The 18426-nt window shown below is 47.6% G+C and overlaps 1 protein-coding gene across 5 annotated transcripts in view; it reads left to right on the top strand.

Annotated features, from left to right (window-relative positions):
* T2 (brachyury 2) overlaps positions 1–18426 on the top strand; it is a 66310-nt gene that overhangs the window by 35373 nt on the left and 12511 nt on the right. For 2 of the 5 annotated variants that reach the window (NM_001161835.2, XM_017589717.3), the window contains exon 7: positions 4197–4310. The exons of 1 other annotated variant lie outside the window; for it this stretch is intronic. In NM_001161835.2, coding sequence (NP_001155307.1) covers positions 4197–4310 — 114 coding nt within the window. Of the gene's footprint in view, positions 1–4193; positions 4311–18426 lie in introns of all 5 variants that reach the window. 2 more of the 5 variants (NM_001419513.1, XM_063273753.1) reach the window with 1 other exon arrangement.

Here is an 18426-nt window from a genome sequence, read left to right as displayed (position 1 = left end):
GAAAATTATTCAGTTTTTTTAATTCTATAAACCCATAGCACAAGCAATTCAGGAAGCCCTGTTGGGGATGGAGAAACACTCAGTGGTTAAGAGAGCTTGCTGCTGTTCCAGGAGGCCACAAGTTCAGTTCCCAGCATCCACATCAGGCAGATCACAACTGCCTGTAATTCCCACTTCAGGAGATCTGATACTTTCTGGCCTTCACGGGCATGGTGCGCGAGCATGTGAGCGCCCGCATGCATGTGAGCGCGAGCGCACATGGGCATGGTGCACACAAACACACACACACACACACACACACACACACACACACACACACACACACACGCCTCTTGTAATCTCACAGGACTTGGTTTTGATGAGGGAGGGCTCTGTTCTGCAGAGTGCAGGCTGCTCCGCCGAGCTGCTTTCAACTGCTGCCTTCCTAAGATGCTTGGCTTTGCCTCTGTCCAGTGCTCAACTTTGCCGCAGGACATGGGGCTGGGTGATCTGATCCACCACAAGCCTCCAGTCCCCACCCTACCCTGCTGTTCCGTGCATCCCCGTTCTCTCCAGCTAACTGGTGCCAGGCTAAGGAGCCTCAGGGCCACAGTTTGGATATTGAAGACTGAAGGATCTCAGGAGTCAGTGCGGACCATGCACGTGTGTCCAGGCTGCACTGGCCAATGGTGTTTCAGTTTTACTTGCCTAAGTGTTAACTTCTACCCTTGTCATGGTGAGGGAGAAGCCTAGTCCCAGGGAAGGAAAACTGAGTTTGCCTTTTGATCACTCTCCCTAATAGATGGTTTGGGTACTGACCCCCCCCCCCCCCGCTTCATGTCTTCCTAGAGGTACAGAAACAATGTTTAAAAGGTCCTCATAAAATCAAGTGGTGGTGGCACAGAGTGGCCTTTAATCTCAGCACTTGAGAGGCAGGCAGATGTATGAGTTTGAAGCCAGCCTAGTCTACAGAGTGAGTTCCAGGACAGCCAAGGCTACACAGCAAAACCCTGTCTCAAAAACAAAACAAAGGGGTTGGGGATTTAGCTCAGTGGTAGAGCGCTTGCCTAGCAAGCTCAAGGCCCTGGGTTTGGTCCTCAGCTCTGAGAAAAACAAAAACAAAAACAAAAACAAAAACAAAAACAAAAAAAACCCAAAACTAAAAACCAAACCAAAACAAACAAACAAAAAAACCCCCCAAAACCAACCAAACAAATAAATAAGTAAATAAATAGATAAATAAATAAGGTCCTCATGAAAAGGTCCTGGTAGTAACTGCTCTGAGGATAAGCATGAAGACTGAATTGTTACTAAGAACTTTGTTTTTTTTTTTCTTTTTGAGGTAGGGGCTTGCTCCATAGTTCTAGGTTGGACCTCAAACTTGCAATCCTCCTGTCTCAGCATTCCAAATGCTGGGATTGTTAGATGGGTGCCACTACACTCAGCTCTAATAATTTTATTAACTTAATGTGTGGTGTTTTGAACTTCTCTACCGGGAAGCTATTTCAGCCCAAGGGGGAGCCGACACACTTAGACACATTGTTTCTGTAAACGGAGCTGAACCACGCTCCTGTGGAAGGCTGCTTCACACTCAGGTGCCAGGAGCGCCTCATCTTTAGCTTGCTACGCAGACCAAACTGGGGAGGGGCAGTCTGTCAGATGGCTGAACTTGGCTGAAGGTTTAATTTACAGCCAAAGGTTTAATTTATTTATCAACTGCATTTGCTAGAGAGCTGCATTTGTTGGTAATTCGAAACAAAATTACCAGCCACAGTATAGTATAGAATAGGAGGAGGAGGAGGAGGAGGAGGAGGAGGAGGAGGAGGAGGAGGAGGAGGAGGAGGAGGAGGAGGAGGAGGAAAGGCTGGCCATGAGTAGAGAGATGGGGTAGGGGAATGGAACAAAAGGAGGAAGAGGGTATTGGAGCAAGGTCAGGAGAGTTAGAGAGTGAGGAGGGGGAAAGCAGCCCGTTTTATAGTGAGTCAGGAACACTTGGTTGTTGCCAGGTAACTGTGGGGTGGAGCCTAGACTAAATGCCAACAATGTCAACTGGTGATGTCATCTTCGTGTTGGCATGTCAACTGGTGATGTCATCATTTGTTGAGGTGACCATATTGTCGATATGCCATGGGTGCAGCTTCCCTGTCAAATAGAGAAGACATCACCTTGCAGTAGATGTCCTGGGCCTCTGGCTCTTACAATCTGTCCACTCTGCTGTCTGTGGTGCTCCCTATGCATTAGTGGTAGGAGTTATGTTGTAGATGTATCAGTTAGGGCTGGTCAGTTGTTATCTGTGTTTTGACCGTTTGTGGATTTATGAAATGGTCTCCTCCTGCTGCAAAAAGATGCTTCTTTGATAAGATGTGTATATTTTAAAATTACTTTTATTTTACATGCATTGGTGTTTTGCCTGCATGTATGTCTGTATGAGGGTGTCCAGTCCCCTGGAACTGGAGTTACACACAATTGTGAGCTACTTTGCAGGTGCTGGGAATTGAACCTGCATCCTCTGGAAGAACGGTCAGTGCTTTTAACTGTTGAGCCCTCTATCTCTCTCTCCAGCCAAGATGCATACTCTTTAATGCTATATAAGCCATTAATCAGTTTCTGGATTTATTCTTTTAGTTTATATGTGCAAGTGTTTTGCCTGTATGGATGTAAGGACATCAGGAACATGCATTTGTCTGTAGAGGCCAGAAGACCTGTCAGATCCTCTGGAAATGGATCACAAACACTTGGGAGCCTCTTAGTGGGTTCTGAAAACCAAACCCAGGTCCTCTGGTGAAGCAGCAGCTGCCTTTAACAGCTGAGTCATTTCTCCACCTCATGGCCTCCAACCCTCGATCCTCTTGTCTTAGCTGGGATGACAGGCCTGTGTCATCATACCCAACTTTAACTCAGTAGCTTTCTATGGGGGTGTTAATATTATTATAACCTCCTCCAAATTTAAATGGGTCTTACTTAAAGGACCATCTGTAACAATTAAAGGGCTTTGGGGAAAGACTCTAGACAATGAACTAAAAATAAACAGTGTCCTTGATAAGTGTTTGACATGTGGAAGCCTGGTCCTCATGGAAGGCAGTGAGATGTACACCTGCCACAAATAGCGCTGGATATGGACTGGACGCTGTCTTGGTTATGCTACCCTCTCAGCCTGGGAAGTGGCATACTTGAACTTTATAGTAGACTCACTTTAGAGGTTAGGAAAAAGATCATGGGAGAAGCTGGTCACACATGTCACCAACTAACTACAGGGTACAGATCGGCCCAGCCTATCTCTAAACCTAGGTTGGCCTAATTGTGTGCTGTCTCCCCAAACTGGAGGTTACCAGATTCATAGGACAGTGCATGTAGGGAAACTTCTCATGGACAATGACTGTGAGTTTATGATTCCAACAATGTACTTATTTATTTTTTAAAAAAAGATTTATTTTATGTATGTGAGTACACTGTTGCTGTCTTCAGACACACCAGAAGAGGGCATTGGATCCTATTACAGATGGTTGTGAGCCACCCTGTCATTGCTGGGAGTTGAACTTAGGACCCCTGTAAGAGCAGCCAGTGCTCTTAACCACCAAGCCATATCTCCTGCCCTGTATGCTTATTTTTAAGGATGCATTTTACTGCTTATGTATGTGTTTCTATGTGCATATGCACGAGGGTGCCTAAGGAGGAGGCCAGGAGAAGGTGTCAGATCCCCTAGAGCTGGAGTCACAGTGAGTGCTGGGAACTGGACTCTGGTCCCTTTTAAGAACTGCAAGTTCTTCACCATGAGCCATCTTTCCAGCCTCCAGTGTCAAAATCTATGAGTAATTCAGTGTCTTTTAAGTCTGAGAGGCCTTCCTCAGATTGCTTTCTGGTATGTTACTCTTCACCTCCCTGCTGGGGAAAGTCAGGTGAATTTGAAATTAGTTTCCATACAGAAGCTGATGCAGCTCGCACCAAGCTGTGAGAAAGTGCCCCTCCCCTCCTTTAATCTGGCCTGGCCCACGGGAGGCCAAGCTCCTGTTTGGTCTGAAGGAGCAAGGCACACACATCTGGGATCCACATGGTGACTCAGGAGGCCGCCAGGAGGAGGGGATGGTTCACAGCAAGGTGAGAAAAAATAAAGCTGAAATGAGACAAGACTCTTTTAAACATGAAAAGGAGAAGAAGTACCTCCAAAATTAAATCCAAAATGAATTTAAGGTAATGGCTGGTATCTTGTCAACAAGCAGGGCCATCCAGGGAGGGCACAGGAAGCTGTGGAGGATGGACTAGAGAAGGAGAGAAAAAACCAGGGCCGCCACCAACCTGGCTTGGATCCACTCAAGCACCCAAGGGACACAGCGGTATGTTTTCACAGCTTGTGTCTGTGTGTGCACACGCACGCACATGCCGGTTATCTAACCCCATGGCGCTCGTTGCGGTTTCAATTAGAGATGAGATTTGGGTTGGTGCGTCCTGAATTCGATGCTAAATGAGGTGTAAACCACCAAGCCACAGGTCTTCTGAATTAGGGTTTCCATGGTGCCTGTGTGGACCAGATGCAACTCCCAGCAGGCTTTGTCCCATGGGGAAAACTGTGTGTCCCCCTCACCGGCAGAGATGCAAGGAAAGATGCCAATGGCGATGGTTCAGAAAGCCTGAGAGGGGTTGGGGATTTAGCTCAGCCGTAGTGCGCTTGCCTAGCGAGCGCAAGGCCCTGGGTTCGGTCCCCAGCTCCAGGAAAACAAAACAAACAAACAAACAAACAAACAAAAAACCAGAAAGCCTGAGAGTAGCTGTCTGTCTGTCTGTCTGTCTGTCTGTCTGCTGTGTCTATCCACTGTGGGGACTGTCCATTCCTTCCTGTTGTTCACTGATGACCACTGTCACCTCCTTGGCTTTGCTTTTAAACAGTGTGTCAACCTTGCTGTTAGCCCCTTTGCCAGTTGAGAGGTCAATCTGATGTGTAAAAAGAGAGCTGGCATTTTTTGCAGCAAACTGAAGCTCCAGTCAGCTTAGCTGATGATCAAATGTAGGTCAACTTCTGGGGGTTGGGGGGTGTTCTCTACATACCTGTCCTAGAGCAGGTGGCCCTCTCACAGGAAAATGGTGCAGAGGGTCACTATTTACACAGGTGGGGCAGTAGCCCTAAAGACAACCAATCCTATAGGCTATGCTCCATGTATGGCTGAGTGATACGGATTAGTGACCCTGGGTTATGTTAGAATGTAAATCCTTTGGCCATCCTCACTTCCTGAATCTGAAACTCTGGGCTTGGGCCAATCTTCCAGGGACTTCTGGTGTAAGACCCTACCTTGAGACCCTAGCTAGGCACCAGCTCAACTCAGGCATTAGACATGCACGTTGAATTGGGAGCTCCATTATGGATCTGTTAGGACAGATTGCCTGACTTCTGTGTTTTGCGCACCAGCCCTTTCACTGAGCACACACACCAATCACCATCCCGCCAAGAGCACTGGACACCAAGTGGCTTTGTTATGTTTGTGAGCTCACATGGTATGTGTAAGGGACAGTGGCCACAGGGCATTGAAAGACCCTAGTGTGGAAAGCAGAGGGAGACTTAGACTTGTGTGTGTGTGTGTGTGTGTGTGTGCGCGCGTGCACATGTGATCGCTGCTGTCAGTCCATGTTGTGTTGCACTAATGGAATATCTGAGGCCATTTCTCACATTTCTGAAGACTGGGGAGTTCAAGGTCAAGGGACTTGCATCTGGAGAGAGCCTTCTTGAGGCATCCATCACTCTTTGATGGAAGAAGGAAGGAAGGAAGGAAGGAAGGAGAGAAGGAGAGAAGGAGGGAGGGAGGGAGGGAGGGACAGAGGGGAAGAGAGAGGGGGAGAGAGAGAGAGAGGGAGAGAGGGAGGGAGGGAGAGAGAGAGGGAGAGAGGGAGAGAGAGAGAGAGAGAGAGAGAGAGAGAGAGAGAGAGAGAGAGAGATAGAGATTATGACGGAGGAAGGAATAGAACAGGGCACCTGTATACACAAACTAATCTTTCTGCCAGTTACCCACATCCAAGAGAAGCCTACTGACCCATTCCAGAGGGCAGAGCCTGGTGGCCCAATTATCTCCGTATGGGTCCCATCTTTAGCAGCTGTGCACCAGGCATTACCTTCAACAGGTGGATCTGACAGCCCATCAGACCACAGCCCCTACCTTTCATCACTCAGCCTGCAGGCATATGGCACAGTGACCAACCTGGTCACTAAAAGTGCACCAGTGTGCTTCCTAATCAAATGGAGGGGCCATCTCCTAGGCCTCAGACATTTCTTAGCTCCAACCCCTCTCCCCCAGGTTGATAGAGCCAGTGAGGTCTGAGCACAATGTGCATGGCCGGCTACTTGGAGGATTCTCAGATAAGCCCACTGGTTCAGCAGGCACTGTGTTCTGCTGTGCCCTTGTCTTTTCCCAGATGAGTGTGTAGCTCAGGCAGACAGCCCAACAGGGCACTCTTCACAGAAGCTAGGCAGAGGTGAGAGAATCTGGGGCCAGGAAAATCGGGGAAGGGATAGGAAGGAGACTGAAAGGGGAAGCAAAGCATTTTGAAAAAGTCACTTAGTCACAGAGAGATCTGTTGGTGACTCTCATCAGTTTGATTTTGCTGTGTGTGTGTGTGTGTGTGTGTGTGTGTGTGTGTGTGTGTGTGTGTGTAAGCCTGTGAGGGCCTGGAGTCTTCTTTTTTTTTTTTTTTAAAGATTTATTTATTTATTTTATATGAGTACACTGTAACTGTCTTCAGACACACCAGAGGAGGGCGTCGGATCTCTTTACAGATGGTTGTGAGCCACCATGTGGTCGCTGGGATTTGAACTCAGGACCTCTGGAAGAGCGGTCAGTGCTCTTAACCGCTGAGCCATCTCTCCAGCCCAGGCCTGGAGTCTTCTGCATCACTCTCCACTTCACTTTTTGAGACAGAACCCCTGACTGATTGGGCTAGACTGGCCAGTGTAAGCCCCGGTAATTTTCCTTCCCCAGTGCTAGGATCGTTGGCATGTGCTGTTGTACCCCAGCTTAGCTTTTTATGTGGGTACTGGGGATTTAAGCCTGACTCATCCTGCCTGTCAGGTCCCCATTTACTGCACTGTTATTTCTCTTGTCCATCCTTGTACGTTGTTCAACACTAAAGTATCATTTTAAATATTTTAAACTGGGAGGTTGTGGTGCATACCTTTAACCCATGCACATGGGAGGCAGAGGGAGGCAGATCTGGGAGTTCAAAGGCTGGCCTGGTCTATGCAGAGAAACCATGTCTGGGGCACGAGGTGGGGAGGACTTTAAGACAGCATACGAAGCAATGGGTTTCCTTGCAGCATCTCCGCACGATATGCCATTATACTTTGCTGTCCTCCCTCCCCACTAACCCCTCCCCCCCACTCTAGCTGCCCGTCCTCTCCCCATACAGTCCTCTCTTCTGTGCTTCATCACTCTGAATTCTATTACATACCCCTGATTCAGCCTTTCCGTGAGATCTCTTTCCTCTCTTTGTTGGACCCTTTCTAGTCTCGTGATCTATGCACACACACCTGCACACACACACACACACACACACACAAGCACTAGACACACACACACACACAAGACCCAGACAAGCACACACACAGACACATATGTATACACACACATACACACATATACATACACTGCACACAGACACAAACACCAGATACACACCCACACTCTCACACATAGATGCAAACACACACATAGATGCACACACTAGACACACGTACTAGACACACACACTGGACATACCCACACACTCACACACTTACATAACACAGACACACAGATCAGACACACACACACACACACACACACCAGACATACAGACATTCATTCACACACACACATAGACTCACAGACAGACTCTCACACAGACACACACATGCACACACATACATACACACACATGCACACATACACTAACACATGCAAACATACATAGAGGCACACCAAAAAACGCAAAAGAAGGAGAAAACTTTTTCCCCTTGTGATCCATTATTGCTCAAGACCTTTTTATATGATCCTGGGTATATAAGTCCTGAAGCACTTAGACATTTGTGAATAGTAAACCATAGTGACATTTATGTTAACAGTTTTTGCTAGCACATGTCACTGGTTATTAAAGACAAATTTGCGCACTAATGAGATGATTGCTTATTTGTTTCACATAAAGAATTAATTCTAGGGCTGGGGATTTAGCTCAGTGGTAGAGCGCTTACCTAGGAAGCGCAAGGCCCTGGGTTCGGTCCCCAGCTCCGAAAAAAAAGAACCAAAAAAAAAAAAAAAAAAAAGAATTAATTCTAGGGCTGGAGAGATGGCTCAGAGATTAAGAGCACTGTCTACTCTTCCAGAGGTTCCGAGTTCAATTTCCAGCAACCACATGGTGGCTTACAACCATCTGCAATGGGATCTGATGCCCTCTTCTGTAGGCATGCAGGCAGGCAGAAAGCGGTATAATATATACATAATAAATAAATAAATAAATATTTAAAAAATAATTAATTTATATTGAATATTTGATCCTTCAGGACATAACATATTCAGTGTTTATCATAGTCGGTAGATCTTTAGATTTTATAATCTCCAATGCTGAAAATGTCACTAAGCATATGTATATAACAATGAGAGCAGAAACCTTGTCATCAATGCCAAGGACCCCGCCAAGCCTATAGACATGATAATGGCAGAAGTATACAATATACATGACGACTAGTAGCAGAAACATGCTGGCAGCCATTCTAAAATCATTCTGAGATTCTCCTCTAATCCCTAATCAAGATTTATTTAATAATATTTTGAAAATGCCAAATTCAAATCAGTAAGCAGTTCAACTAGCGATGTTTAGAGTCAAACATTCCAACAGAATACCATCCAAAGACGTACTAACTTGGTAGGTACATGCTAAGGGGAGGGGCTGGGGCAATATTCAGAAACCTTTTATGTTGCAACACTTGGTGAGCTCCACATTGTTGCTGTACGTTATGTGAGGTTATGACCCACTGTTTGAGCAGCTGTGATCTATAAGAGGCTGTGTGTTGTTAAAATCGAATGCTTACTTCTAACCTTAACCAAATATCGCTCTCCTGCCCATCCACACACTTGCCTACCCTCATGACCCCCACCCACTGACGTATCCATAGATTCAAAGTCTCACTGTCTACCCGTTGGTCCGTCCACCTCTCCCTCTAGCCATCTGAATACCTACTTACCATCTAATTACTCATCCATGTATCTACCTACCCACCTGCCTGTCCATCAGCCTCCCTATATACTCATTGGAAATATACCACACGTTCATTCATTAGAAATCTCTCATTTATGGCCAGTGAAATTGCTCAGTGGTCAAAAATGCTGGTCTTGCAACCTGGTGATCCGAGGTCAGCCACTGTAACTCACATAAGCAGCAAGATTCAGGGCACGCATCTGCAGTTCAGTACTCTGGTAGGCAGAGGCAGGATTGCATGCGTGTGGTGTGTGCCCCCTCCCCAAATAAGTAAACATTTAAAAATAATATTTTTTTGAGGGTTCTTTTTTTCGGAGCTGGGGACCGAACCCAGGGCCTTGCGCTTCCTAGGCAAGCGCTCTACCTCTGAGCTAAATCCCCAACCCTAAAAAGAATATATCTTTAAAATCTCTCATTTAAAATAGATATGATACTGTATGCTTCTAATCCTACTTCATCACTGCTTCCCCACTCATCCCTGCCTCCCCACCCTACCCCTGCCTCCCCACCCTACCCCTGCCTCCCCACCCTACCCCTGCCTCCCCACCCTACCCCTGCCTCCCCACCCTACCCCTGCCTCCTCCCCCACCCCTGCCTCCCCACCCTACCCCTGCCTCCTCCCCCACCCCTGCCTCCCCACCCTACCCCTGCCTCCCCACCCTACCCCTGCCTCCCCACCCTACCCCTGCCTCCCCACCCCACCCCTGCCTCCTCCCCCACCCCTGCCTCCCCACCCTACCCCTGCCTCCCCACCCTACCCCTGCCTCCCCACCCTACCCCTGCCTCCCCACCCTACCCCTGCCTCCCCAGTCCACCCTTGCCTCCCCACCCCACCCCTGCCTCCCCACCTTAGCCCTGCCTTCCTACCCTACCCCTGCCTCCTTTCCCACCCCTCCTTTCCCTCCCCACCCATTCCTGCCTCCGCACCCCATCCCTGTCTCCTCATTACCATCTGTTCTCCATGCCCAAGGCCTCTTTGGACATTTGCCTAGCATGTAAACGCTACAGCATGTTTTACTCTCAGCTTAAAGGTGATCCCATTTTGCCAGCAGAGGCCCCTCTGTTGGTCTTCCTCCTTGACTCCTCAGGGCAGAGGTACTGACAGGACAGCCTCTGTTCCCTGCCTCTCACAGACAGCTTGAGTCTCTCACTCTCCATTTGAGAAAAGCTGGGGTTCCAGGAGAGCACACTGTAGCCCAAGACCAGTTTGTGAGGCAGTGGAGGGGAGGTAGAGTGTGACATGGTTGGGATCTCACTGTCTGCCCCTACCCTGTGTGTGTGTGAGTGTGAGTGTGAGTGTGGTGCGTGTTGAGTGTATGTGTGGTGTGTATGTATATGAGTATGAGTGGTGTGTGTATGTGTCTGTACATGTGTGTTGTGTGAGTGAACATGTGTGATGTGTGGTATATGAGTGTGTGTATGTGTGTATGTGTGTTGTGTATGTGTGCTATATGTGCTATGTGTGTGTGCTGTATGTGCTATGTGTGTGTGCTGTATGTATGTGTGTGTTCTGAGTATGTGAATGTATGTGTTGTATATGTGAGTGTGTTGTATATGTGTGAGAATGTGTGACTGTGCATGTGATATGTGTGTATGTGTGTATGTGTGTATGTATGTATGTATGTGTGTGTGTGTGTGTGTGTGTGCGATATGTGTGTGTGTGTGCCCTGCAGAGCCTCCCTGGTTCTGAGAGAAGGCCTGTAGAGAACTCAGTCTATCACACTTGATCAGCTAGTGTCTTTTATTAGGAATGGAGCTGAGTGGATGTCTTTGTGGTGGGAGATGAACCGAGGACTAAGTGTGCCTAGTGTCACAGTGGAAAGTGAGGTCCCTTTGTCACGACATTCATGTCACAGCACTGTATGTGCTTCTGGATGTCCCTTTGAGGGTCTCTCCTCCTAGTCTGCAGACCTTGTGTTCTCCTCCTATTAGCTGCCTGCCCCTTGTGGTCTCTGGCCAGCCCCTCAGCCCCTTGCTGTTCCTCACACATCCCGACGCACTCCCACCCTGGGCCTTGGCGCCTGCAGGTTCTTTGCCTGGGAACCCCACGTGTCCCTGCCCACTCCTTCCCTTCAGGTCTTTGCTTGCTTTAATGGTTGTGCCTTGGCTGCCTCCTCCCGTGCTGGGGCATGGATGTCCCTCTGTGGCTTTCGTTTCCTTTTTAGCCCTTACCACTTCTGAACATAATTTATATTTTATTCTTTCTTTATTTTTCGTTTTATCACTGTATTTCCAGTGTGCAGAAGAGGGATTGACAATCAGCCTTTGATATGTCACAAAGACCAGAGAGATTATAAGATATGTCTGTTCACATATGTACCATGTCTGCATGTGTGCATAAGATACATTTCACATATGTACCTGTCTGCATGCATGCATAAGATACATTTCACATATGTACCATGTCTGCATGCATGCATAAGATACATTTCACATATGTACCATGTCTGCATTTGTGCATAAGATACATTTCACATATGTACCATGTCTGCAGGCATGCATAAGATATATTTCACATATGTACCATGTCTGCATGTGTGCATAAGATAAATTTCACATATGTACCATGTCTGACAAACTCAGCATGCAGGCAAGGCTTTCTGTCACCTGCCGCCCCAGGTGGAGCAGCTGTTGTCCCCTGTCCTCTGTCCCTGCTGCCATTGCCTCCTTCACTCCTGCAGATATCCTCTGGCCGTGTTCATACCTTAGCACCTCTGCAAGCCTTCTCTATGGCGACAGTGGAAGGACACTCTATCTACCCTCAAGGTTCCTGTGGTTCCTGTGGTTCCTGTGCTGGTGTGTGCCCCTTGGTTTCTGGTGGCTCTTTTACCTCATTGTCTCAGAGTAGCCCAGAGCAGGGTCCAAACACACAGCCTGGCTGGGGCTCCTGCCTGCACTCCTTTATTTGGTTGTTTGTTCATCCATTTGTTTGTTTGAAGACAGGGTTTCCCTGTGTAATTCTTGATGTCCTGGAACTTACTCTGTAGACCAGGCTGGCCTTGAACTCAGTGATTCACCTGCCTCAGTCTCTGGAGTGGTGAGATTAAAGGTGTGTGGACCACCACCTGGCCTGGACTCTTTTATGTGGAGTATCCATGCTCCTGACCCCAGGCCTCCATCACTCAGTATCCGGGCTGGTGTGTTGTTGTTTCTTTATTTCGAAGTTCTTTTCTATCCCTTGTTGCTGGTATAGGCTCCTCCCTTTTACTCACACGTTTCATCCTCAGCTCATATCATCTGATATAGACTGAAATATCTCCAGGGCAGAGGATTCTCCTGCTGGTCCGTATGCATCTCAGGGACAGTTATCGAGAATCCAAGTCCATGGCCATTGGCTTTACCTTTCCCTGGCTCTGGCATGCTGACTTCTCCCGTCTACTCATATTCAGGCTCAGAAGGGACTAAGGGCATGTGGCTGGCTTATGCCTCTGTCAAGTGTACAGTGTCCCTCTCAGATGCATTGGTGAGCAGACAATTGCTCAGAGTGGCCTCCTGTGCCCTAACACTTCTGTTCTTCATTTGGGGGTGGTTCTTCCTTTTCTATGATAACAGTGCCTTACAGCAGACTTCTGCCAAGCACAGTTAAACCCATAGTGTTTATGGCTGTGAGGCAGAGAAGAAAGGGAATTTGGGGAAGGAAGGAAGGAAGGAAGGAAGGAAGGAGGGAGGGAAGGAAGGAAGGATGGAAAACCCAGCTGCTTTATCCTTCCACCCTTGTTCTTTCAGCTATGTCTTGCAGACCTTGGGCAAACCCCGACTCTTCCAGGTTTCGGTGTTCATGTCTAACTCGGGAGCTAACTGGCCCTTTGAGGGTCTGAACTTCCACAGGGCTACGCTGTTCCATAAACACACCAAGTTATAGAAAGTGTATACAAAGTGCTTCCTTTCAGCTCTGCGACTTATTTCCACTTGAAAGAAAGCCATGAGCCATTTACAACCGTTTTGGTTGAGCTGTTGAATGGGAAATGAAAGCAGAGTCAAGAGAGACGTCTGTCTCCCAGGACGAGCCTCCGTGCTGCGGTTAGAATAAATCCAGTTTTCAGATAATGCCATAGCTGCTTCTGTACTTATGTCATACCGTTAAAGAAGGGTTACCTGTGACACTGATCACTTGACCATTCCTTCCTATGTAGACAGAGTGGAGAGTGCTGGTCAGAGGGCCTTAGAGGGCATTACTGAGTCAAAAAAGCCATGGCTCCACATTTTAGCTTCCCACCCTGGCTCAGTTGGGCTCAGAACTTCTGCTTCAAGGGTGCAAGGCCAGCAGCCTGGCTGGTCAGATGCACTAACACTGGTTCACTCGGGGCATTTATGTGAGAAGACTTAGGGCCCCCTGTGGATACACCAAGCACACACCCAGAATGTGTGAAGCCCTGGGTTCAATCCTCAGGACCATTTAAAGAAAAAGAGAGTTCCACTCATGCTTCTGAATACCCCCCACCCCCAAACAAAAGTCAGCCAGCAGCCTCCTATGCCCTCAAGTCCATCCAGCCATATCATGAACAAACAGTCCATTTGGAAGCAAGTCTTCTTTCCAAACCTAGAAACTCAACAGAACCCACTGGGGCTGTTAAGATTTGTCCTGTAAGTTCTGTGTCAAGGGACAGGAACTGGCCTTGTGAAGATGGGGCAGTTGTTGCTATAAGATCTGCTGGCACTTAGCCAGATTTGGAACCAGCTGTTGGTTCTCCCTCCCCGCCAGCTGCCGTTGGGGGCTTTTATTAGGCAGTCACCTAATTGTGGCAGACAAAATGCCGGGGCTCAGACCCTGTATGTCTCTCATATTGTGCAACCCCACTCTGCTCCCTGTTGGATCCTAGGGCTCCGAGATGTGCCACAGTCCTTCATAGTACAAATGGCACTAATGACCTGGAAAGACAGAAGCCAAATGGGACTGTGGCTTTCCGGGACTTCTGGTATTCTGCTCTCAGACAGGATCATGCTCCTATCTGATCTCAGGAGATGGTTTTCGTTATGTTTGTATTTAGTGACTGGATGGTCAATAAAACCAGGAGGAGCCTCAAATAAGTTCCTTGTTTGATTTTCTTTCCTTTTAGTGTCTCTGCTTCTGAATAAATAGAGGCTGACAACTTTTCCATTAATTTCACACAAAAAAATGTGTGACTCTACACTCATGTCTAGTGCGCTCAAGCTAATGTAAAATGCATGAAGTTCCAATGGCTGATTGTCCGAGAGAGATAGAAAGAGGGAGTGCAGACTTCTCAGCAGACACTGGTGGCTTTACATTCTGCGCCTGGCAGATAATGATGTAGATTTGCTTAAACCCTGCAGATGCAATGAACAAGCTGTGACCATAGGGTCAGTGCCAAACGGGTGTGTCCTCAGTCTTAGCCGAAATGTGCCTTGTCCCCAAGGGAAACCGGCCTTGGGATTCCCTGCAGCTAGACACCAGGGACCTTATGAATTCAGATGATCTTCTGGGTGAGGTAGTACACCTTTAATCCGAGCATTCAGGAGGCAGAGGCAGAGGCAGAGGCAGGTGGATCTCTGGTTTGAGGCCAGCCTGGTCTTCAGAGCTTGGCTGGGGAGACTAGGGGCTGTTGGAGGGGTTGGGGATGTGAGGGTGTTTGGTGGGATTCAGATGATCCAAAATATGTTTGTTCTGACCACGTGGTCTGGCTGTGTAAGAATCAGGGCCTTGGTGACATGCTCCACAGACTGACTTTTTCATTGAGAAAAATGTCACGTAGCTGAGGAAACCACAGAGCCAGCAAAGGACCTGGGCAGAAGCTCACTGAAGAAAGAAAGCACTTAGTGTGGGGTAAAGCATGGGGCAAAGCTTAGCTCCCCAGCACAGAAGTATGTTTGTCACACACACATACGAGCAGAGCAAAACATACTTGGTAGGTTTTGTGTGTGTGTGTGTGTAGGTGTGTATGTGTATGTGTGTGTATGTGTGTATGTGTATATGTGTGTGTATGTGTGTATGTGTGTATGTGTATGTGTGTGTATATATATGTGTATGTGTATGTATGTGTGTGTGTGTGTGTGTGTGTGTGTGTGTGTGTTAGAGTAAGAGGCCATCAGGCAATGGAGCTGGGGAAAGAAGGTAGGGGAGGCAGCAGAGGGTAGGGTGAACACACTGTATTAATGTGAAATTTTCAAAAAAAAAAATTTCTGGGTACTATGGTGCACAGTGCATGGCATTTGTGAGGCAGAGGCAGGTAGATCTCTGTGAATATTCAAGTCCAGCCTTGTCTACAGAGCAAGTTCCAGAACAGCCAGGGCTACACACAGAGAAATCCTGTCTTAAAAAAAAAACTCAATCATAATAATTCTAATAATAAATATAAAGGTGTACACAAGAAGTAACCATGTTCAGTTTTTAATCTGCTCCATAAAACCAACGTGAACCCTTTAATATTGCTATAAATAAGTCAGTTTTCTCTTTTCCGCTCTTTTCCCTCAAGACATTGGTACAAATAAGTAAGATATAATGGTTCTTCCAAATGACCAGTTTCTCTGTATTGGAAAAGAGTCAGTGTTTTGTGTGCAGTCTTGTAGCAACATAAGCCTGTTATCTGGCAAACATACATATTTGATTTTTAAAATCTCCTTGTGTCTCTCTGTCTCTGTGTGTCTGTCTCTGTGTGTCTGTCTGTCTCAGTCTCTCTGTGTCCATGTTAGTGTCTCTCTCTCTCTGTCTCTCTCTCTCTGTCTCTCTCTCTCTCTCTCTGTGTGGGTGCGCGCATGTGTGTGTGTGTGTTGTGTGTCTAGAGACGAGGGCTCACTATGTAGCCCAGGCTGGCTTGGGACTCATGTTCTTTCATGTAGCCTCCCAAGTGCTAGGATTGGGGTGTGTACCACACTACTTTCGGTTCATTTCTGTTGGTGAGGAGTGTAAATCCAGTACCCGTGCCTGCTTGTATCCCATCTCAGAACCCAGTCTGTAAGGCATCTGAGATCTCTGGTGGCTGCTCTGCTTCCAGTGTTCTTTGACTCAGAGGTCTGTATGCAAGGGGTTTTTACTGGGAGGCACACACAGGGCCTGTTATGCTGGGGGACAGGATCTTCATTGCAGGTATAGCACAGGATTGAATCCAGCACAAGGTCTGCTGTGTGTGCTTGGCACCTCTCTAGCCTCCCTGGGCCTGGCCCTGAGCCTTCAGCAACTCCCAGAGGCGTTAGGGACTTCACTAGGACACTTCTTTCTTCCCCTTCCACACCTGTACCCACCTCCCTGCTGTAGTTTATGAGCCCAGGAGGAGGCAGGTTTGACACAGGGACACAGGGACAGCTGCAGACAAGTTAGCTCCCCAGACAGTAAAATGTAAAGAGGGGGGAGGGGCGACCTTTGAAGTTTGCAAAAAAGCATGACTTTGACCACTTCCTTTTCCTCTTCACCGGGTGTCCCAGGTATTATGCTGAGAGCAACTGCCAGCTAACTTTACAAGGAAGGATGCATTTCCGTCCCCAAGATCTGTGTCCTCGGTGTTTAATGCAGCTCTGAATGGCTGGCTATTCGCGTCACAGGAGCCCTGGGCTGAGCCCATGGGAACCCTTGACTGGAGGTTCTCATGCAGAGAACACTTCAGAGTCAAAGTTTAAATTTGAAGATACCACAGGGCTGGCTTTCTTCCTGTATGTTTCCCATGTATTTTCTCTGTATTTGGCCTCCTTGAACTCAGAGGAGGGCTGGTAACCTAGTGGACTGAACTGTGACACACGCAGAATTTCTCCTCTTAATTTCATAGCTGAGTCTTAGTCTCTGTTCCCTCCACCCTGTTTACATATTTTTCTGTTTATAAAAGAATTCTAGGAGTTTAGAGGGTTGTTTTTTGTTTTTGTTTTTGCTTTTTTGTCACTATTTGACAGTTTACCATGAAATGTCTCAGAGAGAGAGAGAGAGAGACAGACAGACAGACAGACAGACAGACAGACAGACAAGACACACAGAGAGAGACAGAGAGAAACAGAGACAGAGATGGACAGACAGGAGAGAAGAGAGGAGGGAGAAAGGAGAGAGAGGGAAGGAGAGGGGAGAAAAGGGGAGGGATGGAGGGAAGATAGAGAGGGAGGGAGGGGGAGAGAGAGGAATGAGGAGGGAAAGGAGGGATGGGGATGAGAGGGAGGGATGAAGGGAGAGAGGGGGAGGGGAAGAGGAGGGAGGGGAGGAAGGAGCGAGCACACAACAAAACAACAAATCTTCTGGGAACTGCCAACCTCAAGAACCTGTGAGGTAATCTGTACCTGACAGGCTGTGTGGCATCAGCAGGCCCTGAGCCCTCATTCTCTGTCTCATCCTATGACAAAGAAGGCCAAGGGATGGAGTGTTGGGAGAATTAAATATGGGAGTATAAAGGAGTTGATTAGAAGGCAAATGTCTGGGGCTTCCCTTCACCCTTGCTGATACTCCCTAGTGTGTGGCCCCTCCCCATTGCTGTGGTAAAATAACCAGGTTAAAGCCACTAAACGGAGGTTTATTTCGGCTCATGGCTTAAGGGGACATAGTTCATTATGGTGGGGAGGCATGGTGGCAGGAGCTATTGACGGACTGTGGGGGGTGGGGGGTAGACTGGTGGGGAAGGGGAGCCTGCTCACTTCTGGACAGGTTTCTAGTTTGCTGGGGTTTTTGTTTGTTTGTTTTAACCATGGGTGTGTGTGTGTGTGTGTGTGCACTTTTGTTCATGGTTGCTCATTTGCTCAAGTGCAATTGGTGAGAAAGGGTGTGCCTTTGTTATCACGTGGGCACGGCTCATAGGTGCATTGTGGATGGTCTGTTTCTTCCCCTGATTAATGTGTGTGTCTTTGCTACTGATAGCTGACTGTGTGTCATACAGTTCTCATCAGTGACGCTGTGTTGTAAGCCTTCCTGTTGGAAGGGTGACACCTGTCCTTTTAATTCTGTTTCAGCCTTTTTCTCCTCTTTCTGGCTTTTACTTTTCCATACAGGTTAGAGTACACTAGTCTATGTTTATAAAGATTTGGATGGAATCTTTTTAAAACTATTTATGTATTTAGTATGTGTGTGCAAGCATGTGTACACTTATGCACTTGCCACAGAATGCATGTGGAGGTGACAGGGCAACTGATCTTGCCTGTCCCTTTTTGAGGCTGTGTCTTCCTCCTCCTGCTGCTGTAATGTTCTGTGCTCTAGGCTATGTGGCCCATGGCTTCTGTCTTCCTGACTCCACCCACTGTTTTCCTGAGGCATGCTGGGATTACAGATGTGCATCACTGACATGTGCACCCCCAGATACAAGCTTTGCAAGTGGG

This window comes from Rattus norvegicus, chromosome 1 (assembly GCF_036323735.1).
Source record: "Rattus norvegicus strain BN/NHsdMcwi chromosome 1, GRCr8, whole genome shotgun sequence".
Taxonomy (NCBI): domain Eukaryota; kingdom Metazoa; phylum Chordata; class Mammalia; order Rodentia; family Muridae; genus Rattus; species Rattus norvegicus.
This window is presented reverse-complemented; position numbering and strand designations above follow the sequence as displayed.